General features: G+C 48.3%; 1 protein-coding gene, 1 long non-coding RNA gene and 1 pseudogene across 7 annotated transcripts; all 3 read left to right on the forward strand.

Moving 5' to 3' along the window:
* The first annotated feature begins 211 nt into the window (after positions 1-211).
* Positions 212-1,494, forward strand: LOC129524612 (forkhead box protein D4-like 1). Its single transcript, XM_055350737.2, has 2 exons — positions 212-1,296; positions 1,332-1,494. Exons 1-2 carry the CDS (start codon positions 212-214, stop codon positions 1,492-1,494), a joined length of 1,248 nt encoding a protein of 415 aa, XP_055206712.2.
* A 2,239-nt stretch (positions 1,495-3,733) lies between these two features.
* LOC109025812 (uncharacterized) lies at positions 3,734-22,131 on the forward strand. 6 transcript variants are annotated; one of them, XR_008668470.2, is made up of 8 exons: positions 3,734-5,449; positions 8,932-9,083; positions 16,176-16,399; positions 17,401-19,234; positions 19,324-19,429; positions 20,273-20,383; positions 20,581-20,649; positions 21,818-22,131. It is a non-coding gene; the product is annotated as an uncharacterized lncRNA (long non-coding RNA). The 6 variants fall into 6 exon arrangements; XR_008668472.2 differs by lacking the exon at positions 19,324-19,429 and having other exon boundaries at positions 3,735-4,350; positions 5,341-5,449; XR_008668468.2 differs by lacking the exon at positions 19,324-19,429 and having other exon boundaries at positions 3,736-5,449.
* LOC129524613 (putative uncharacterized protein FLJ45355) lies at positions 15,411-15,904 on the forward strand (annotated as a pseudogene).
* Positions 22,132-23,137: the final 1,006 nt, after the last annotated feature.

Consider the following 23,137-nt stretch of genomic DNA (forward strand, 5'->3'; position numbering starts at 1 on the left):
CACATGGTCTTGAAGAAGCTTTTATAAAAGGCAAAGGCATCTTTGCCGGCCGTTGTTGGAAAGGAGTAGAAACAAGCAGATGAAAACATCCCAAAGGGTAACCACTAGCGTTCCTGCTTCTTGCAACATTCATCCCAGGCTTCCAGCTCGGCCCGCCCCAGGCCAGGTGATCGGCCGCCACATCCCCTGCGACTGAAGCACCTGCTCCTCCATGAACTTGCCAAGAGCTGAGCGCCTTCGCTCCACACCGCAGCGCAGCCTCCGGGACTCCGATGGGGAAGACGGTAAAATCGATGTCCTGGGAGAGGAGGAAGATGAAGACGAGGAGGAAGACGAGGAGAAGGAGGCGAGCCAGCAGTTCCTAGAGCAGTCGCTCCAGCCGTGGCTGCAAGTGGCCCGGTGGGGCGGGGTTGCGCTTCCCCGAGAGCACATCGAGGGCGGCGGCGGCCCGAGCGACCCCTCAGAGTTTGGCACCAAGTTCAGGGCACCGCCAAGGTCTGCGGCGGCCTCTGAAGATGCCCGGCAGCCGGCAAAGCCCCCCTACTCGTACATCGCGCTCATCACCATGGCCATCCTGCGAAGCCCGCACAAGCGCCTCACGCTCAGCGGCATCTGCGCCTTCATTAGTGGCCGCTTCCCCTACTACCGCCGCAAGTTCCCCGCCTGGCAGAACAGCATCCGCCACAACCTCTCGCTGAACGACTGCTTCGTCAAGATCCCCCGCGAGCCGGGCCACCCAGGCAAGGGCAACTACTGGAGCCTGGACCCGGCCTCCCAGGACATGTTCGACAATGGCAGCTTTCTCCGGCGTAGGAAGCGTTTCAAGCGCCACCAACTAACCCCGGGAGCCCACCTGCCCCACCCCTTCCCTCTACCTGCTGCACACGCCGCCCTGCACAACCCCCACCCAGGCCCTCTGCTTGGGGCCCCTGCCCCGCCGCAGCCAGTCCCGGGGGCCTACCCCAACACCGCCCCCGGGAGACGCCCGTACGCTCTACTGCACCCGCATCCTCTTCGCTACCTACTGCTCTCGGCCCCCGCCTATGCCGGGGCACCGAAGAAAGCAGAAGGCGCGGACCTGGCGACCGCCGGCACCCTTCCCGTGCTGCAGCCCTCACTTGGTCCTCAGCCTTGGGAGGAGGGCAAGGGTCTGGCTTCGCCACCGGGAGGCGGATGCATCTCTTTCAGCATTGAGAGTATTATGCAAGGGGTCAGGGGAGCGGGTACAGGGGCTGCGCAGAGTTTGTCCCCGACCGCGTGGAGCTACTGCCACCTGCTCCAGCGACCATCAGGCCTGTTGCCTCCCCAGGCCGCTGCCCCTTTGCTGCAAGTGTCCGCCGCCGCCGCTGCTCGGACAATTTTGCAGCAATAGCAGCAGCATCAGGAGGAGGACTGCGCCAATGGCTGCGCTCCCACCGAGGGCGCGGTGCTGGGCGGGCACCTGTCGGCCGCGTCGGCGCTGCTGAGGTATCAGGCAGTGGCAGAGGGCTCTAGGCTGACATCGCTGGCTGCCCCTTTGGGCGGAGAGGGGACCTCACCAGTTTTTTTAGTATCGCCCACGCCCAGTTCCCTGGCCAGCTCCGCAGGGCCCTCCTAGAGCCAGGTGGGAGTGGGGAGCGACCCGCAGCTGCTCACTCCACCTTGCGCGGCCCATACTGGGCGTGTGCATCTTAATCCCGCTGGAGAGCAAACAGGAACTTCTGTTCGCTGCAGATTGGTTAGAAAGAAACAGCTGGATTAGGTTCCTCTAAAAACCACCTGAATGTAACCTTCGCAGGGCGTCAAGTCATCTTTTCTTGCCTTTGGTTGTGGCTTCTATGGCTTTCCCGATTTGCACATTTCGTGGGGTACTATGAACGTGAGTGGGGTATTTTGTTCTGGCATTAGAAGAAAAACAAGCAAGCAAACAAAAACACAGCCTCCGATGCCAAACATGTTCCCCCTTCTTCACTTCCTTGGAATTGGAAGTATTATTCCTAAGTCTAGTGCAAAATGCTTCTGCTCTCTGTGTCTTCCTGATAGGGATGTTTAATGTAAGTAGGATATTAATTTCAGAACATTGATTTCTTATCTGTGTGTCTGACGTGCCATCTTTAATGTTAAAATTAAGCCTAGTTATATAGACGAAATAAAATGCTAAGTCACTACACTACATCGTTTATTTTCTATTACGTCTCATTCTTCCCTTTCTAAATGGAACTTTTTAAAACCTACATTATTTTCCCTCAAACAATTTATTTTCACAATTCATATTTATTATAGTTAGCAGAAGTAATCCATTTTAATATGGCCTTTAAAAATTCCAAATATTTGAGGTTGAAAATGTCCTGGCTTTTAAAATAGGAAATTTACTATTTATGAGACTTCTAAAAGAAAAGAATAGGAGGGCATGTAAATATATTCTCCATTTATTTTTCATCACCCCCCAACAAGCTGGAAAACCATTTGAGATCAATTTGGAATGTAGTGGCCAACATGTACTCAGGGAAAATAAAAGCCTATAAATATACATATATATATATACATATATATATATTTTGAGCACTAGAATTTTCAAAACTTATTTCTTAAAAAAAAAAAAACTCTGAAAAGACTTTGCAACTAGAAAGGTTTAAGTGTTACTCGGCGTCAGGGGACGGAGTGGGGGGGAAACCAGACAAGAACGCCCATCATGAATTGCTCCCCACAAAGAAAACAAATTTCTAGGAACTTGGCCGTTTTCCCCTGTCCTGAGTGGGGTTCCCGATTCCGTGCCGCTTTGAGGGAAGCTGCTCTGTGAATGTGAGAAAGTTTTTCCCCCAGCCCCTATCTACTCCCCACCCCCAGCTATGAATTTCTTATTTCAGGAGGGAGGACAAACATGGAGACACACATTTTTACAGTAGTCTAATTGGCCGATTTTTCTCCGGCTTCTCTTCTCCATCCCGTCTCTTGGAATTTCTTGGCATGCCCTACCTCAGATCCCCTACGGGAGATTTCCTCTTGGCTCCTGCGGTTCTGAGGACGTTCTGAAAAGTTCCCAAGCCCCACCTTTGGTAGCTGCCCAGACCCCAGCTTCCAATTCTTCCCTCTTCTTTGCACAGGTAGCCGTCAGCCCCATAGCACCACCAGCGTCCAAAATAGACCACTTTTAGCAAATCCGGCAGGGCTGGGGCAGTCTAAGAGTTTGGAAACAAACTGAGAATAGAGGGGTCCTATTTCATGCCAGGTTCTCGCTGGTTTACGTTCCAACTCCCCTCTGTCCGTTGTGCGAAAACGTCTCCAAGCCGACCTTCATTCATTTATTATCAACAAACGTCCTGGGAGAGCGGCTACAGCCGGCCGCTGAACCCAGAAGGGACTTTCTCTAGGCTTTCTTGGCACCCTCCCAATTATCTTCCTTCTCTTGCCCGAGGGCAGACCAACACAGCAACGAACATGAGTGACTGAGGGTCAGACCCCTTCCCGGAACGGCCTCCAAGCTCCTAATTTTTGCCTAATGTTAAACCATATCCAAAGATGAATATTTAAACAATCAATTCAGTGGCGGAGTAAATTAAACGTTGTTCTCCGATCAAACAGGAGCTTCGGGTCCACCTGTTTGGAAGCACCCAGGCGGCTTGGAGAGGTCCGGCCTTCGGGTGCGACCCGCAGGGGTTGCCTTGCCCGGCTCGCGGAACGGACGTTCAACTGGCGCAGCTACGAACCCACCAACGACACCAAGCACTTGCCGGGCAGACCAAGCGTCGTGGAGGCGCCCCAGCCCCCCCACCCCCCCGCAACGACGCGTCCCAGGGGTGCGTAGTGCTTGGCGCGGTGACCAGACCTGGCCGCCTTCCTGACTGCACAGAGCAAGAGGCCACACTCTGCATCCCAGGCCGGGTCCCCGCGGTTCTGCAGGGAGGTCCCGGACGCCTCCCAGATCTCGGGCTTCTGTAACCCTGAGGCTGAGTTTTAAAATCACGGCTCTTCCAAGTTACACGAAGAGTCCATGGTCAACGGTCAAGGGTGGTCTTCGACCCTCGGGATCGTCTTCTTGAGAAATGGCTGAGAGCTAAGCCTAGAGCTGCCCAGGGAAGGAAGCCAAAGAGCTGGAGCAGAGCGCGAAGGGCTGGGAGGCGCGGGGAGGCCCCTTACCCCCGCCGCCCCCCAACACTGTCCTGCCCGCTAATAACGCTGATAATAGTAACAGTGTCGGCCAACTGTTTCCCCCCTGCTCCTGGTCTGCCCGGCACCGGATCCTCCTTTAGCACTCCCGGCACTCACTGAAGAAGACACTATGGAATTCTCCGTTTTCCAGACTAGAAATAAGTAACTCCGGAGAAATTAAGAAACTCGCCCGACGACCCTCAGGCAGTAGCACCTGGCCAGGTTTGCTTTCTGAACCACTAACTCCACTCGCCCACGCCACCTTTCCTGCCTGGGCCTCTTGCGGGTCGCAGGGGTGGAAGCCTGACCTGGGCCAGGGCCCCGATTTCTTCCTCCTGGCCTCTGTCCCACCGCCCCCGGTGCCAGGAAGCGCTTTTCTCTCCCCGAGACCCAGACGCGCCGAAAGACTCGCGCGGTCAGTTCCCTACCCCACGCCCTGGGCTGTGCGTTTTCTTGCAAGCCTCTGCCGAGAGCGGGGAACGGCGCCTCCAGACTCCCCCAGACCGCGCTCCGGCTCACGCCTGACTAGAGCACTCTGCTTCACAGAGGGGCGTTCTGTGCGTTCTTCCTCCCTGGTGTGATTTTCGTTCTTTTTCCTCTCGTGGTCCCCAAGAACCCAGGCACCCCTCGACGTAGGTGCCGGCGGTACCGGGAATCCCTCCCCTGGACTCTCTGCGGGCCCGAAGCCACCTCCTAATCCCAGCCGCCTTCCCAAGGCGGCGGAGGTGGGCAGCTCCGGGCTCCGCGCCGCCCCGCGAAGCCGGAATTTCTCTTCGGAGTCTTGATACAGCTCTCCACTTCGTCGCCCCGCACTGGATCCTGGTAGCGTGAAACTTGCCCAGGAAGCTGGGCTGCGCTGGCCTGGGGTGAAGGTCCAAGAGACGAGAGGGCCGGGACGCGGGGCTGTCGCAACGACGGGCCCTCTGCGAACCCTCAGGCCAGCAGGTTCGGGACTATAGGAGTAGGAGTGGAGGTGGTGGCCACTGGAGAGTAGAGAGAACGTCCAGGAACCGGTGGACTAGGGATCCCCGGCGGCTGGCCGAGGGTTGCAAGCAGAGGGGACTGTCGGTTGCCAGCAAGTCCCAAGCAGATGCCTTCTGGCAGGGCAGTAACATTCTACAGTGCCGATTCTGTGTACATTGAGTATCCAAAATGGATAAAATCTGTTTATACATTGGAATGTAGCTTATGATTCCAAAATCTCATCTCCAGGCTGCCTAGATCACACGGCCCCGTTTCCTTCATTTTTACTTAATAACGGTCGTTAGACAATTTAGAGAAACAGCAGAAACCACGAGAAAAATAATGGAATCAAACGGCGGTAAGGACTAACAAGGCTGGCGGGGAGATTTAGCAAATGGTGGCTTCTGAGAGTTTGCACCAGTCCTTCACCACATTTTATTGGAAGTGTGGAGAGTCATGATTCTCATTCCTCCCCAGCCTTCCGGAAAAATGCTCAGAAATTTCTTTCCACATTGACACCTGATTACAGTCTAAATAGTAACCTTATTCTGATTGTTAATGTAACCTTCTCGTAATTTCTACAAAAATAGTTTTTCTAGCTATGTTTTCATGTAATCACTGAAATTATTTTTAATTGGTTTTAAGCATTCATTGATTCCATATACACCACCTGCAAAAAAGTTACATAGATGATCGCCAGCAATACTAGAATTCGCCCCATCCAAAGGAAACATTAGAGTAGAAAAAGAAAAAGGATTTGAGAATCCAGTATGAAATTCAGTTAATCATTACTTCCCTGTTACTCAACTACCTTAACATTGTCAGGTTTACCTGAACATAAACTTCATTTTCTTAATTGTTCTTAGAACGAAGGGATATGTTTATTGAAATCAGTAATTAAGAATATTTTGGGACAGTTATGATTTACTTAGCCAGTGAAGCAGTTTCTATTCCCAAATCCAGGCAAAGAGAACAATAATATTAAACGTAGCCTAAGAGATTTCCTTTTTGTCAAATAATGTGATTTTGCTATGTATAGAGGAGATGTCTGTATGTAAGGGCGTATTTATGACCAGTAGTTCCTAAAATTAAGGGGACTATTATTGTGTTACTCAAGGTATCAGTTGTATAGGATACATTATGTCATATTTCAAACAATGTTTATAAAGAGATTAGTATAATTAACCTGTATGTACTTCTCCTCTGGGCCAACCTTGTGTCTTCTTTATCTGCTGGCAGTCCCCTCCCCACTGAATTATTTTGAATCAAATCCCAGATAGTCTATCATTGTATTGTATTTTTGAATATTTCTCTAAAAGATAATGATTCCATCAATGAGACTGGGTGCAGTGGCTCCTCCCTGTAATCCCAGTTCTTTGGGAGGCAGAGGTTGGAGGATCACTTTAGGCCAGGAGTTCAAGACCACCCTCAGCAACATAGCAAGACCCCATTTATAAAAAAGAAGATTCCCATCAATGTAACCACAATACCATTATCACACCTAAATAATCCATTAATAGCATCGGTTTATCCAGGCAATATTTAAATATCTTCAATTGTCTAAAAACTTTTTGTTTAGTTGGTTGGTTTGAATTAGAATGCTAATAAGGGTTATGTATTGTGTTTGGTTGATACGGGCTATTATATCTCTTTTAGATTTCCTCAATCCTCTTTTTTTGTTTCCCTTGCATTTTTTATGGGAGAAACTGAACTGTTTGTTCTGAAGAAGTTGACATTCTGGACTTTGTAGCTGCAGGTAATAGTTTTTTGGCAAGATATTCCCAGGGATAAGGTCGTTTATTCAGACTTTTGAATATTGGCAAATAATAATATTGTTTGTAGAGGGAGAAGGATTAGTCAAGATATTTTGAAGAATCAACTATTGAAAAAACAAATTTTTATCAGAGTAAGCATGGATCTGGTAAAGATTATGTGAAATTTTCCTAAATGCAAATACAATCTAAAATTGTAATGTCTTACAATTAAAAAATAGATTATTTTCCATATATTTATAGAAATAGAAATGATCAATCAACTATTTCATTGACAATTTTAAATCTAGTTTTATCTTGAGGAGAATAAAGTTTTTTATATCTTTAGTATTTTAGTTGAAGATCCAAAGACATTTTATGTTAAAACTTTAGGTTTTATATTGTTTTGCATTTTAAAACATAAAATCTAAAATGTGGTAATATCCATGAGGTGCAGATAGAGTAATAGCACAAATTCAGTGTTCATGAAAATTCATTTTAGGATAGCTTAATTAAAAGGACTCAGGATTTAAATGATATTAGATTAGACAGAAAAAAAGTTCACTTGAGTGTAAGACATAAGTAATAAAAACCAAAGGTAGCTAACTTTTTTAGGCTTCTTCTTTCTTTAAAGAGTATGCATATGAAATAAAATTTCCATGTCCATGTCCATTTTTCCATGGTACATAGGGCTTCTATAATTTCGTCTATCTCATCCTGCAGTTATTTTCACGGGTTTCTGTGTCCGCCACTATCTGGAATCTCTGAGATGGTGAAAACGAAATCTTATTCTTCTTTATATTTCAAACAATTGCTAGCACATTATCAAAAATACCTCATAAAATTTATTGTGTCTGTAATACTGGTAAGCATGTAAAAGGGTGGTAAATATATAGGCTTTAAGTCTAGATAGATCTAAATATTATTAAAATTACCAAATTATTGTTTTTAAAAAGTATTAGTTTCCTAGGACAAATAGAGATTGTTAGATAAGGCTGGATTTGTAATACTTTAAGCAACAGGTCACAGTCCTTAAGTATTTAATGCCGATTTGGCAAGCAGCTGATGTTTTACATAATGCTGTCGGGTGTTTTATATTTGCGTGTATTTTCTGATGCACTGGATCCAGCACTTCATGTCACGTCATATATCTGTTTATAATATATACAAATGTATTTTCATATATATTTGATGTTTGATGGCTTTGAAACTTTAATCTTGAAATAGATTTTAAATTTTTATTAAAACTATTTAAATAATTACCGTAAGGAAAGAGCTCTTATTAGTTGAAAGAAAATGTAGATTCATGTTTCCTTGGAGACTAGTCTAGTTTCCAAGGATAGACGGCAGTGAGGAGTTGGGTGTCTAGATGGAATTTCTGTTGGTTTGGATTCCAGCTCTGCTGCTTACCAGCTTTGTGACCTCAGGCAAACAACCTCTCCAAGCCTCAATTTCCCCATCTATATAATGGTGATATTTATAAATTTCACCTTATAGGGCCATGGTGGGGATTACATGAAATAGTGTATGTGAAGGGCTTAGTACAGTGCCTGGCACATACTCAATGCTCTATGCACGTCAGCTAGTACTTAATGATGCTAATAAATATGTTGTGTCCCTAAGCACGGGTGGGATCTTGCCTGACGTCCTTCTCTCTGCGTCCTGGTCAGTCTTCACATGGTGGGCATCCTTTATTTCCGGTCACACATGGGTGGTACACAGAGCATGCTGTTTCTTTCCTGCCAGAAGGTTCCTGCTGCAGCTCTCCTGCTAGTTTAGCTTAGCCTTCTGGTTTGAGGGATGAGTCACATGTACCATCACTTCCCAGGACCAACAGGACCTTTCAGGAAAGCTATCCCTGCTTACACAGAGAAGTGCCCTTGCCTAACACTGAAGCCTGGCAGAGTAACATGAAATAACCACAGCAATTCTAAAATTAGAATTAGCATGCCTAGAATAACAGGTATAACCTTCTCTTGTACTTTATCACTTGCTTCATTTCTGCTCAGCCTAATTTTCACTTGATGTGTAGATTTATTTTTTGTTCACCCATCCAGAAAATGTTGACTGAGGAATTACTCTGTGTTAGGTGCTGTTGTAGGAGCAAGGGATACAATGATGATCAAGGCAGATACAGCCCTTACCTTCAGGTTGTGGAGTCCGGATACAGACTGGAGGCAGGCAGCTGTAAGATGTGTGAGAAATGCTGCGCTGGATCAGCCCATGGTATTAGGAGAGCAGGTAAGGAAGGGTGGGGACAGGAGCGGACAACCTGGAGGAAGAGGCACCTAAGCAGAGTCCGGAAGGCTGAGGAGGAGTCAGCAGGTAAAAGAGAGGGGAATCATGACATGCCATCTCAACTGTAGGGCACGGCTAGCTGGCTGACTTAGCTGCTGTAACACCGGATTTTTGCAAGACTCCCTGAGTATTTCTCGTGGACTTGCGAACAAATCTGAGCAAGAAAACCACATAATTTCTTTTATGCCCTGCCCAAGAAAGCCACCTGGAGGGGCAAGGGGACCTTAGCAGAAAGAAGCTGGAGGTGGGGGGAGAGCAGGGTGATATTACTCTCCATATGGTGGGGGGTGGGCACCTCCCTGTCATATGGCTCGTAATATCCAGCGGGGGAGAGGGGGTTGACTTTCCCCTACGTTATTGGTAATATCACCCCCCTCTCTCCCACTAAATATTAAGTACAATATCACAGGTGGGGTGTACACCCCCGGCGATGTTTGAAGTAATACCAACTTCTCCCCCTCTGGATGTTAGAAACAATATCACAGGGGGGTGTACACCCCCTTGCGATCCTGGGAGTAACATCATCCTCTTTCCCCCGGATATTAGGAACAATATCACGGGGGGGGGGGGTGCACACCCCCTGTGATATTGAAAGTCATATCATCTTCTTTCTCCCCGGATATTAGGAACAATATCACAGAAGGTGTTTACAACTTTTGCAATGTTGCGAGTAATATCATCCTCTCTCACCCTAGATATTCAGAACAACATCACATGGGAATTGTACCCTTCTGTTTATTGAGAGTAATATCATCCTCTCCCTTTCTGTATATTAGAAACAATATCACGGAGGACTGTGTACACCCCAGGAATGTTTTGAGTAATATTATCCTCTCTCTGCCTGGATATTTGGAACAGTATGACAGGAGTTGTGTACACCCACTGTGATATTCAGTTTAATATCAACTTCTATCCCCTGGATATTGGGAGTAATATCTATCTTTAGCCCCTGGATATTAGGAACAATATCACAGGAGGGGTGTATACACACGGCGCTATTGGGAGTAATATCATTTTCTCCACCGCTTGATATTAGGTACAATATAACAGTGGGGATGTGTACCCCCTGGGATATTGGGAGTAATATTAATCTCTTCCCCTGTGGATGTTAGGAACAATATCACAGAAGGGGTGTATACCCCCAGCGATATTGGGAGTAAGATCATCCTCTCCCAACTTGGATATTAGGAACAATATCACAGGGGAAGTGTATAACCCCTGCGATATTGTGAGTAATATCATCCTCTCCCAAAATGGAGATTAGGAACAATATCACAGGAAAGGTGTACACCTCTTCTGATATTTGTGGTAATATCATCTCCTCCCCTCATTGATATTAGGAACGATATCACAAGGTGTGTACAGCCCCTGCGATATTGGGAGTAATATTATTCTCTCTTCCCCTGGATATTAGAAATAATATCACAGGCGGAGTGTACAGCCAACCCCCTGCGATATTGGGGGTAATATCATCCTCTTTTAACCTGGATATTAGGAACAATATCACAGGGGGCTTGTACACTTCTTTTGATACTGGGAGTAATATCATCCTCTCCACAAGTAAATAGTAGGAAAAATATCAAAGAAGGTGTGTACACAGCTGGTGATATTGGGAGTAATATCATCCTACCTCACCTGGATATTAGAAAAAATATCGGGGGGCATTTACACCACCTGTGATATTGGGAGTAATATAATTTTCTACCCCAGTGGATATTTAGAACAATATCACAGGGGCAGTGTACACCCTCTGAGATATTGCGAGTAATATCGTTCTCACCCCGCCGCCCCCACCCCAGATATTAGGAACAATATAACAGGCAGATTATACACCTGCTGCAACATTGAAAGTAATATCATCCTTTTCCCCCTGGATATTAGGAACAATATCTTATGGGGGGTTTACAGCCCATTCCATTTTGGGAGTAATATCAACTTCTTCATTGCTGGAAATAAGAAACAATATAGCAGTTCTGGTGTACACACCCTGTGATATGGGCAGTAATATCATAGACTCTCCCCCGGCATATTAGGAACAATATCTAAAAGGGGTGTATACCCACAGCGATTTTGGGATTAATATCATACTCTCCCCCCTGGATATTAGGAGCCATATCAAAGAAGGAGTGTCTACCCCTTGCGATAGTGACAGTAATATCATCCTCTCCCTCCCTGGATATTAAGAACAATACCACAGATTGGTGTACACCCACTACGATCATGGGAGTAATGTCATCCTCTAACCCCTGGATATTAAACACAATATCACAGAGGAGGTGTACACCCCTCGCAATATGGCCAGTAATATCATCGTCTCCTCCACTGCGTATTAGGAACAATATCAAAGGGGTGTGTACACCTCCTGCGCTATTGGGAGTAATGTCATTCTCTTTTCCCCTGAATATGAGGAATAATATCACTGATGGGGTGTACAACTCCTACGATATAGGCAGTAATATCATCCTCTCCCAACCTGGATATTAGGAACAAAATAACAGGACATGTACACCCCCTGCGATACTGGGAATAATATCATCCTCTCTCCCACTTAATATTAGAAACTGTATCCCAGGAAGAGTGTAAACCCTCTGAGATATTGAGAGTAATATCATCCACTCCCTACCTAAATATTAAAAACAATGTCACGGGAGGGGTGTACACCCCTACAATATTGGGAGTAATATCATCCTCTCCCTCCCTAGATATTAGAAACAATATAAAAGGGGTCGCGTACACCCCCTGTGATATTGGGAGTAATATCATTCTAATCCCCCCTGGATATTAGGAAGAATATTATACAGGGGATGTACACCCCTTGACATATTGTGAGTCATATCATTTCTCTTCCCTTGGACATTAGGGACAACATCACGGGGGGGGGGTGTCCCCTGTTATATTGAAATTATTATCATCCTCTCCCAAACTGAATATTAAAAACGTCACGGGGCTGCTGTGACCCCAGTAATATGGACAGTACTATCATTGTCTCCCTCCCTAAATATTAAGAACAGTATCACAAGAGGGGTGTACACCCCCTGCGATATGGCCAGTAATATCATCGTCTCTACCTTTGGATACTAGGAACAACATCACAGAGGGTGTGTACACCCCCTGCGATATTGGGCATAATGTTATCCTCTCTTCCCCTGGATATAAGGAACAATATCCCTGGTCGGGGGAGGTGGAGTACATTAAGAACAATATCTGAAGGAGGTGGGTGTACACCCCCTGAGATATTGCGTGTAGTATCATCCTCTCTTTCCTAGGATATTAAGAACAATATCACAGGAGGGGTGTACAGCCCCTGCGATATTGGGAATAATATCACCCTATCCCCCTCTCTATATAAGGAACAGTATCCCAGGGTGGGTGTACATCCCCGGCGATATTGGGCGTAATGTCATCATCTCCCAACGTGGATATTGGGAATAATGTCACAGGGGGGTCTACACCTTCTTCGATATTGGGAGTAGTATCGTCCTCTCCCCTCGGGATTGTAGGCAAAATATGGAAGGGGTTTTACAACTCATGCGATATGGGCAGTAATGTCATCCTCTCCACCTAGATATTAGGAACTATATCACAGGCGGCTGTACACTTGTTACGATATTGGGAGTAATATCATCCTCTCCCATCATGGATATTAAGAACAATATTCCAAAGGAGGTGTACACCCCCTGTGATACTGAGAGTAATATTATGCTCTCCCCTTCGGGATATTAGGAACAATATCGCAGGAGGTGTGTACAACCCGTGTGATATCGGGAGTAATATCGTCTTCTCCCCCGAATATAAGGAACAGTGTCACAGGAGGATGTACACCCCCTGGGATATTGGGAGTAATATCATTTTCTCCCCCTTGGGATATTCGGAACAATATCACAGTGGGTGTGTACAGCCGCTGCGACATTGCCACCAGTATCATCCTCTCCCTCCCAGGATATAAGGAACAATGTCACAAGGGGGCGCACACCCCCTGCGATATTGGGGGTAATATCTTCCTCTGCCCCGCTGGCTATTAGGAACACTGTCACAGAAGGGGTGTCCACTCCCTGCTATATTGGGAGTGAGATCTTCCTCTCCGTCCCTGAATATTAGGAACAATATCCCTAGGGAGTGTACACCTCCTGCAATAGTGAGACTAAGATCATCCTCTCGCCCCCTGGATATTAGGATCAATATCATAGGGGTGGTGTACACCCCCTGCGAAATTGGAAGAAATATCATCCTCTCCACCTTTGGACGTTAGGGACAGTATCACGGGGGAGGTCTACGCCCCCTGCGATATTGGGAGTCATATCATCCGCTCCCACCCAGGACATTAGGAACAAGATGACTGAACGGAGGTACACCCGCAGCGATATTTTCAATAATGTCATCCTCTACTTCCTGGCAATTAGGAGAAACATCATAGAGGGGTGTACACTTTCAGCGACATCGGGAGTAATATCCTCTCCCCCACAGATATCGGGAACAGTTATATTAATTATTAATATTAATAAATATATTAATAATTAATAGTAATCATCGATATTAATAATTGCAATAGAGATAGTAAAAGTTAATACGGATTAAAAATATTAACAATTACTATTAATAATAGCAATATCACTATTAATAAAATAATGATATTATTAATAAATGTTACATAAATCAGTCATAAGTGATGTTGGTAATAAAATAATAATTAATATTAAGATTAATAACTAATATTATTGAAAAATGACATTAATACAGATAATTTTAATCATGCATAATCGTACATTTAAAATAATCATTAATGATTAATAACGTTATACTATTAATTAATATTACCATTGATAATTATTAAGACTGATGTTTAACAATTAATAATATTATTAAGATTGATGCTTAATAATTAATCGTATTATTTCTCCTAATACCGCAGGGGGTGTACACCTACCCGTGATATTGTTCCTAATATCCAGGGATGGAGAGCATGATATTAGTTTTAATATCTCAGTAGGTGTACATTCACCCTGTGACACTGATCCTAATATCCAGGGAGTAGAGTATGACGTGACTCCCAACATAGCAATGAATGTACAGCCACCCGGTGATATTGCTCCTAATATTCACGGAAGAAGCGTAGGATATTACTTCCAAAATCGCAGGGAGTGTGCGCCTCTTCTGTGATATTGTTCCTGGTATCCTGCGGGGGAGAGGATGATAATAATTCCAGTATCGCAGGCTGTGATCACCCACCCTGTGATATTGTTATTAACATCCTGAAAGGGAGAGGATGATATTACTCCCCGTAATAGATAAATATTACTCCCCATAACAGATCAGGAGGTGTACACCCACCCTGTGATATTGTTCCTAATATTCAGAGGCCAAGAGGTTGATATTACTCCCAATATGGCAGGAAGTGTACACCCCCGTGTGAGATGGTCCTTAATAATATTCCAAGGCGGAGGGGGAGATATTACTCCCAATATCGCAGAAAGTGTACACCCCCAGGGATATTGTTCTCATGATCCTGGAGGGAAGAGGATGATATCACTTTAAATATCACAGAAGGTGTCCACGCCCCCACTGATATCGGTTCTAATTTCCACGTGGGAGAGGAGGATGTGACGCCCAATCACACCTGCAGTAGAAACACAGCTGTGATACTGTTCTTAATATTCAGGGAGGAAGACGATGATATTACTCCCCAAACAGACAGCTGTACACCCTCTGCACACCGAGGGTGTACTCCCATCTGTGAAATAGTTTATAATTTCCAGAGGGGGAGATGATATCACTCCGAATATCGTAAACAAGCTGTGAGTCCACCGCGGATCCTAAAAATCAGGGAGGGAAGAGGGGCTGGCACTTACTCCCCGCATCGCGGGGGGCGTCTCACCCCCTTGCGATGGGGGTCCTAAGAGCCAGGGGGGAAGAGGGGCTGGCTCTTACACCCCGCGTCAAGGGGGGTCCCGGCGATGGGGGTCCTAAGAGCTAGTGGGGGAAGAGGGCCTGGCTCTTATTCCCCGACTCGCGAGGGATGCCTCCCCCCTCTGCGATGGGGGTCCCAAGAGCCACGGGGGAAGAGGGGCTGCCTCTCAGTCCCCGCCTCGCGGGGGGTGCCTCCTCCCCCCTGCGATGGGGGTCCTAAGAGCCGGGGGGGGAAAGGAGCTGGCTCTCAGTCCCTGTCTCGCGGGGGGTGCCTCCCCCCACTGCGATGGGGGTCCTAAGAGCCGGTGGGGGAAGAGGGGCTGGCTCTCAGTCCCCGCCTCGCGGGAGGTGCCTCCCCCCACTGCGATGGCGGTCCCAAGAGCCACGGAGGGAAGAGGGGCTGGCTCTCAGTCTCCGCCTCTTGGGGGGTGCTTCCACCCCTTCCGATGGGGGTCCCAAGACCCAGGGAGGGGAGAGGGGCTGGCTCTCAGTCCCCGCCTCGCTGGGCGTGCCTCCCCCTCCTGCGATGGGGGTCCTAAGAGCCAGGAGGGGAAGAGGAGCTGGCTCTCAGTCCACACCTCGCGGGGGGTGCCTCCCCCACTTCCGATGGGGGTCCTAAGAGCCTCGGGGGGAAGAGGGTCTGGATCTCAGTCCCCGCCTCGCGGGGGGTGCCTTGCTACCCTGCGACGGGGGTCCTAAGAGCCAGGCAGGGAAGAGGGGTTGGCTCCCAGTCCCCGCCGCGTGGGGGGTGCCTCCCCCCCACTGCTATGGGGGTCCTAAGAGCCATGGGGGGAAGAGGGGCTGGCTCTCAGTCCCCGCCTCGCGGAGGGTTCCTCCCCCTCTCGCGATACGGATCCTAAGAGCCAGGGGGGGAACAGGGGCTGGCTCATTCCCCGCCTCGCGGGGGGCGGCTCGCTCCCCTGCGATGGGGGTCCTAAGAGCCAGGGGAGGAAGAGGGGGAGAGGATGATGATAATTTCGGCATCGCAGGCTGTGTTCACCCAGCCTGTTAAATGGTTATTAATATCCTGAAAGGGAGAGGATGATATTACTCCCCATAATAGACAGATATGACTCCCCATCATAGAGCGCGAGGTGTACACTGCCCTGTGATTTTCTTCCTCATATTCAGAGACCGAGAGGTTGATGTCACTCCCAATACCGGAGGAAGTATACACCCCCGTGTGAGATGGTCCTTAATAATATTCCATGGCGGAGGGGGTGATATGACTACATACATGGCAGAAAGTGGAAACCCCCCAGGGATATTATTCCCACCATCCTGGAGGGAAGAAGATGATGTTACTTTCAACATGAGAGAAGGCGGATGAAGTGGTGGACTGCCCCTCCACACCTGTGAGTATTTCTAGTTGGGTGGGACGAGAGACTGAGAAAAGAAATAAGACACAGAGACAAAGTGTAAAGATACAACAGTGGGTCCAGGGGACCGGCGCTCAGCACACCAAGGACCTGCACCGGCACCAGCCTCTGAGTTCCCTCAGTTTTTATTGATTATGATTTTCATTATTTTAGCAGAAAGGAATGTAGTAGGAGAGCAGGGTGATGATAAGGAGAGAGTCAGCAGAAGACATGTGAGCAAAAGCATCTATGTCATAATTAGGTTGAAGGGAAGGTACTATGACTGGACGTGCACGTAAGCCAGATTTGTTTCTCTCCACCCAAACATCTCAGTGGAGTAAAGAATAACAAGGCAGTGTTACTGCAAACATGTCTCACCTCCTGCCACAGGGCAGCTTTTCTCCTATCTCAGAGTTGAACGAATGTACAATCGGGTTTTACGCCGAGACATTCAGTTCCCAGGGGCAAGCAGGAGATAGTGGCCTTCCTCCATCTCAGCTGCAAGAGGCTTTCCTCTTTTACTAATCCACCTCAGCACAGACCCTTTACGGGTGTCGGGCTGGGGGACAGTCAGGTCTTTCTCATCCCATGAGGCTGTATTTCAGACTGTCACATGGGGAGAAAGCTTGGACAATACCCTGCTTTCAAGGGCAGAGGTCCCTGCGGCTTTCCATGGTGCATTGTGTCCCTGGTTTATTGAGACTAGAGAATGGCGATGACTTTTACCAAGTATACTGCTGGTAAACATTTTGTTAACAAGGCACGTCCTGCACAGCCCTACATCCCTTAAACTTTGATTTTATACAACACATGTTTTTGTGAGCTCCAGGTTGGGTCAAAGTGGCTGGCGCCAAGCGGCTAGGGCAAAGCTACAAATTAACAACATCTCAGCAAAGCAATTGTTTAAAGGACAGGTCTTTTTCAAAACGGAGTCTCTTATGTCTTTCCTTTCTACATAGACAGAGTGACAGACTGATCTCTCTTTCTTTTCCGTACAGGTGGACACGCCCCCACTGATATTCCTTCTAATTGCAACGTGGGAGAGGAGGATATGACACGCGATATCGCAGGGAGTAGAAACACCCCTGTGATACTGTTCTTAATATTCAGGGAGGAAGAGGATGATATTACTCCCAATACAGACGGGTGTACACCCTCTGGACACCGAGGGTGTACACCTGTCTGTGAAAGAGTTCGTAATCTTCAGAGGGGGAGATGATATTACTCACAATATGGTAAAGAGGCTGTGAGTCCACCCAGGATCCTCAGAGCCAGAGGGGGAAGAGGGGCTGGCTCTCAGTCCCCGCCTCGCGGGGGTGACTCTCCCCACTGCGATGGGGGTCGTAAGAGCCAGTGGGGGAAGAGGGGCTGGCTCGGAGACCCCGCCTCACGGGGGGTGCCTCCCCCCCCTGCGATGGGGGTCCTAAGAGCCAGTGGGGGAAGAGGGGCTGGCTCTGAGACCCCGCCTCGCGGGGTGTACCTCCCCACCCTGCGATGGGGGTCCTAAGAGCCAGTGGGGGAAGAGGGGCTGTCTCTGAGACCCCGCCTCACGGGGTGTGCCTCCCCACCCTGCGATGGGGGTCCTAAGAGCCAGTGGGGGAAGAGGGGCTGGCTCTGAGACCCCGCCTCGCTGGGGGTGCCTCCCCCCCTGCGATGGGGGTCCTAAAGGCCAGTGGGGGAAGAGGGGCTGGCTCTGAGACCCCGCCTCGCTGGGGGTGCCTCCCCCCCTGCGATGTGGGTCCTAAGAGCCAGGAGGGGAGGAAGGGCTGGCTCTCAGTCCCTGCCTCGCTGGGCGTGCCTCCCCCTACTGCGATGGGGGTCCTAAGAGCCAGGGAGAGAAGAGGAGCTGGCTCTCAGTCCCCGCCTCGCGGGGGGTGCCTCCCCCCGTTTCGATGGGGGTCCTAAGAGCCAGGAGCGGAAGAAGGGCTTGCGCCTCCCCGCCCTGTGATGGGTGTCCTAAGAGCCGGAAGGCTTAGAGGGGCTGGCTCTCAGTCCCCGCCTCGCGGGGGGTGCCTCCTCCCCCTGCGATCAGGGTCCTAAGAGCCAGTGGGGGAATAGGGGCTGGCTCTTAGTCACCGCCTCGCGGGGGGTGCCTCCGCCCGCTGCGATGGGGTTCCTAAGAGCCGGGGGGGAAGAGGGGTTGGCTCTCAGTCCCCGCCTTGCCGGGGGTGCCTCCTCCCCCTGCGATGGGGGTCCTAAGGGCCCAGGAGGAAGAGGGGCTGTCTCTCAGTCCCCGCCTCGCGGGGAGTGCCTCCCCTTCCTGCGATGGGGGTCGTAAGAGCCAGTGGGGGAAGAGGGGCTGTCTCTGAGACCCCGCCTCGCGGGGGGTGCCTTCCCCCCTGCGATGGTGGTCCTAAGAGCCAGGCGGGGAAGAAGGGCTGGCTCTCAGTCCCCGCCTCGCAGGGGCTGCCTCCCCCACTTGCGATGGGGGTCCTAAGAGCCTGGGGGTGAAGAGGGTCTGGATCTCAGTCCCCGCCTCGCGGGGGGTGCCTCCCCCACTGCTATGGGTATCCCAAGAGCCAGTGGGGGAAGAGTTTCTGGCTCTCAGTCTCCGCCTCGCGAGGTGCCTCCCCACCCTGCGGTCGGGGTCCCAAGAGCCAGGGGGGAAGAGGGGCTAGCTCTCTTTGTGGATGATTCTTTTTCCATTCTCAGGCCGTTTTCTTTTTCTTTCTTTTTCTTTTTTTTTTTTTTTTTTTGAGACTGAGTCTTGCTCTGTTGCCCATGCTTTGCTCGATCTCGGGTGACTGCAACCACTGCCTCCCAGGTTCAAGAGATTCTCCTGCCTCAGCCTCCTGAGTAGCTGGGACTAGAGGCGTGTGTCACCACACCCAGGTAATTTTTGTATTTTTAGTAGAGATGGGGTTTCACCATGTTTGCCAGGATGGTCTCTATCTCCTGACCTTGTGATCCACCCACCTCAGCCTCCCAAAGTGCTGGGATTGCAGGTGCGAGCCACCGGGTCCAGCCTCTCAGGCGATTTTCATACCTACATACTGTGATCACTACTCCGTTAAACAGTCAAGGAGGGTAAGTATTATCTTCAGATTTCCAGAGCTGTGTCTCTGTACAGCCCTCTCCTCCTCAATATTCTGCCCTATGAATTCTAGCCACATTGGCCTTCCCAGACTCACAGTTCTGTCTTCTCATCTCAGGAAGATCTCTGAGCTCCATCTGCATTCTTTCTTCCTGTGCTGTGGCCTGGAAAGTTTTCTAAGGTGTTTGGGAGGTCAATTGTGGGGCTAGCCTCATTTGTTTCTCATCTCTTGAGGATCACTGCCCTTTGATGCTTGATTCCAGTGATTGATTCCCTTTGTTGCTTGAGGGCCATAGTTTCATATATTTTGTCCAGTATTTTTGTTGTTTTAGGTCAGAAAGTAATTTTGGTCTCTGTTACTCCATCTTGGCCAGAAGTGTAAGACCTAAGCATTTACACATCAAAATACTGCACACATAATTTTAGTTTAAGCTACTTTTAAAAAAATCTCCTTCATTTTCCATTTAGCATTCTATTTAGGGTATTACATTGGTTTTTTTGAAATTCTCTTATTGGCAGTTTCTATTGCCTATCAATCCCATTTAAAGATAGTGCATAGGGTATTCTAAAATAGCTGTTAAGCAAAGAGAAAATTGGGCCTGATAGGGTGAGAATCACAGCTCTAATACCTAGAGTGACCTTATAATGTATTGTCCAAAGGATATATTTTTGACAGTGAAGGAGGTTGTTGTTAGTAATTATATCAGGACCATGGCCTAAACCAGGACTATCCCAGGCAGCCTGGGACATATTTGTACCCCATTTCTATTTAATGCCTTTATACAATTCTTTACTTAATTCTACCAGCCTTTATTGAGCCTGCTTTCTTTGTCTAGCTGAGTGCCACGTGCTGACATCACTAAGATCAATACAGCAAACTCTGAAAGATGGACAGAGAGACAGGAGATGGTCCTTTATAATGCAGTGTGATCTTTGCTGCAATAGAGGTGAGCACAAGGGCCTTACGAAGGCTCAGTGAAGAGCACGCTTGACTGCAGGGGAGGGTACTTAGGTTAGAAAAGATGAGTCGAAGTATGTTCATAGGGAGCATGGGATGAGAGGTGGTGGGAAAGGTATTCCAGACAGTGTGTGTCAAGGCCAAGAGCCAGGGGAACACAGGTAGGGCTTTTTTTTTTCTTCTAAGATGGACGAGTGTTCTGATCGGCTGGAAAACAACGCACATGGGAAGCTGTACAGAAATGAGTGGGGAAAGGTAATACTTAACAGCAACAGCAGTTAATATTTAGTGCCCACTTACGACATGCTGGACACAGTTCCGGGTACTCTGAACATATTCGCTCATTTAATCTTTACAACAACCCTATGAGGTAGGTACTATTATTATCCCCATTTTCAGGTGAGGAATCTGAGGCACAGAGAGAGTAAGTATGTTGCCCAGGGCCACGCACCAAGTATGTGGTAGGTCCTGGAGTTGAATGCAGAGCCCCTCCACTCTAAACTCCTGAAAGCCAGATGCTACAAGGCGTTGTTATTCCAAGTGGAGGAATGCTAAGGACATCATCCTGCAGGTGACCGGGAAACCCTGAAGCATTCGAAGCAAGGGAATGGCTTAAAACAAGGTGGTATAAGAAAGTGCTCCCAGAGCAGCATGAAAGTCTGGTGTAGTGGAGGTCTCCGCTAGCCACAAGAGGTGGTAAGAGGCTGAGCTGAAGCAGCTGCAGCAGGGATGCAGAGGATACATTCCCCAAACCCTTATGGGCAGAGTCCTTTGGCTTCAGTGACCACGGCCAAGGGTGCAGAGGAGAAGCCCAAGAAGATGCCAGGTGTCTGGCTTATGCCCCTGTGTGAACGTGAAGCTTCTCATTGACATGCAGGTTACAGGAGGAAAAGCAGGTTTATTTGGGAAGGAGGCTTCTAGACCATGACTTCCATTTTAGCCATGTAGTTTTTGAAGTGCTTGTACAAGTTCTAGGTGGAAATGTCCAGGAGGCAGTGGGGAACTCAAAGTAGATCTCAGGAGAGAGGCTTAGGCCAGAGGGCTTGGGGAATCATCAGCATGGGGGTGGGAGGAGAGCTGGTATTTGGATGAGATTGCAGTGGAGCATGAACAGAGTGGGAAAAGGTGGTGATGAACCCAGGGACTCCAGTATGCGGTAGCTGGCTGTCAGATTAGGAAGCAATGAAGGAGGCCGAGAAGGATGTGGGGGAGAAGCATCAATAAGGAATAAATGAGTTGCGCATGCTCCAGAGAGGCCAAATAAAGACTGGATTTGGCTCTCACAAGTCATACACGAAAGAATCTTGGAACCAAAAGGAAAACTGTGGTGGTTTAAAGGGTATATTCAGTTTCTAGGTCTGCTGTCACAAAATACCAGAAACTGGGTGTCTTGTTAAAACAACAGAAATTTTTTCTCTCACAGTTTTGGAAGCTAGAAGTTCAAAACGAGGTGTTGGCAGCACCATGCTCTCTCTGAAGATGCTAGGAAGAATCTGCTCCATGCCTTTCCATTTGCTTCTGGGGTTTCCTGCAAGCCCTGACATTCCTTGGCTTGTAGATGCATCACCCCAGTTTCCGCCCCCATCATCACATGGCCTCCTCTCTGTGTGTGCCTCTGCGTTCCCTCTATTCTTCTTCTAAGGACACCGACACCAGTCATAGTGGATTAAGGGTCCACTCCTAACTAATTACATCTGCAACAACCCTATTTCCAAGTAAAGTCACATTCTAAGATTCCTAGGGAGAACATGAATTTTTGGGGGTGTGTGGATACTGTTCAACCTGGGACATGGAGTAAATAAATGGCAAGGAAGATTACAGATGACTTTAAGCTAAAGAGGGAGATAGGGTTAAATGTAGGGCTTTTTTTTTTTTTTTTCCAGGACGGTAGAGGTTTAAACATGTTACTACATTTAATAAATGAAATAACCATGGACATGGAGTGGCTAAAGATTCTGAACTAAGGGCAAGTAATTGATAGCGCAAGCTCCCAAGCGGCTGGGGCCTGGAGCGCAGATGGATGGATCCACTGTGGGCAGAACTGGGGCGTGGGAGGGGTGTGCCGATGCAGATGTGTTTGAGTGTGGGGGGTCAGAAGCTGATTGGGGCGAAGCGTGACAGTGCAGCTCCAAGCACGCTGGAGGTGTTCACCAAGCAAATCAAGAGCAGATGGCAGAACGAGCAGCTGAAATAACAGCTTGTGAAATCAACCCTACTTTGTGGGGAGAGGATTAGTTAAGGATTCTAGCCGTGAGAACCAAGAAGAGGAGGATAATCTGTTCATGCCTATTATGGGGCTTTGGGGGAGCAGTTTCAGCCTCAACCTGGAGAATGTTTTAGAAGGCCAGAGAAAGGAACCCTGCAAATCATGTGAGCTGGCCCCTCACTTTGAGATGAAGTGTCCATACAGCAGTAACGCCACCCTCTGTAGTGGTTCTAGAGTGTGGCAATCTGGAGGGGTCATTATGGAAAAGGGCTGAAGCATAAGAATGTAGGCCCAATACTGAGATAGAAAGAGGATTCTCTGAGATGACTTAGGCAGGGTGATGGTGGTGGAGGTGGGTGTAAGAAGCCCTCTGCTGCCTCAGTCCGAGCATGGAATTCAATTCGGCAAGAGCAGAGCCAATCACCATTTAGGCCCCCTTGTTAGCCTTAATTTATTCCTCAGGTATGGAGAATACTCCTCAAGATGCATTCAGAGTGTAAGCTACCTCTTCCTCAGCAGAGGACTGCCCTGCAGGTT

The sequence above is a fragment of the Gorilla gorilla genome, chromosome 13 (genome assembly GCF_029281585.2).
Source record: "Gorilla gorilla gorilla isolate KB3781 chromosome 13, NHGRI_mGorGor1-v2.1_pri, whole genome shotgun sequence".
NCBI classification, from domain to species: Eukaryota; Metazoa; Chordata; class Mammalia; order Primates; family Hominidae; genus Gorilla; species Gorilla gorilla.

Excerpts from the sequence above, each read along its gene's own strand:
- LOC129524612 (XM_055350737.2), top strand. The coding sequence starts at position 212 with ATGAACTTGCCAAGAGCTGAGCGCCTTCGCTCCACACCGCAGCGCAGC. Across the intron at positions 1,297-1,331 it reads CTCCAGCGACCATCAGGCCT|TGTCCGCCGCCGCCGCTGCT; the intron begins GTTGCCTCCCCA and ends CTTTGCTGCAAG.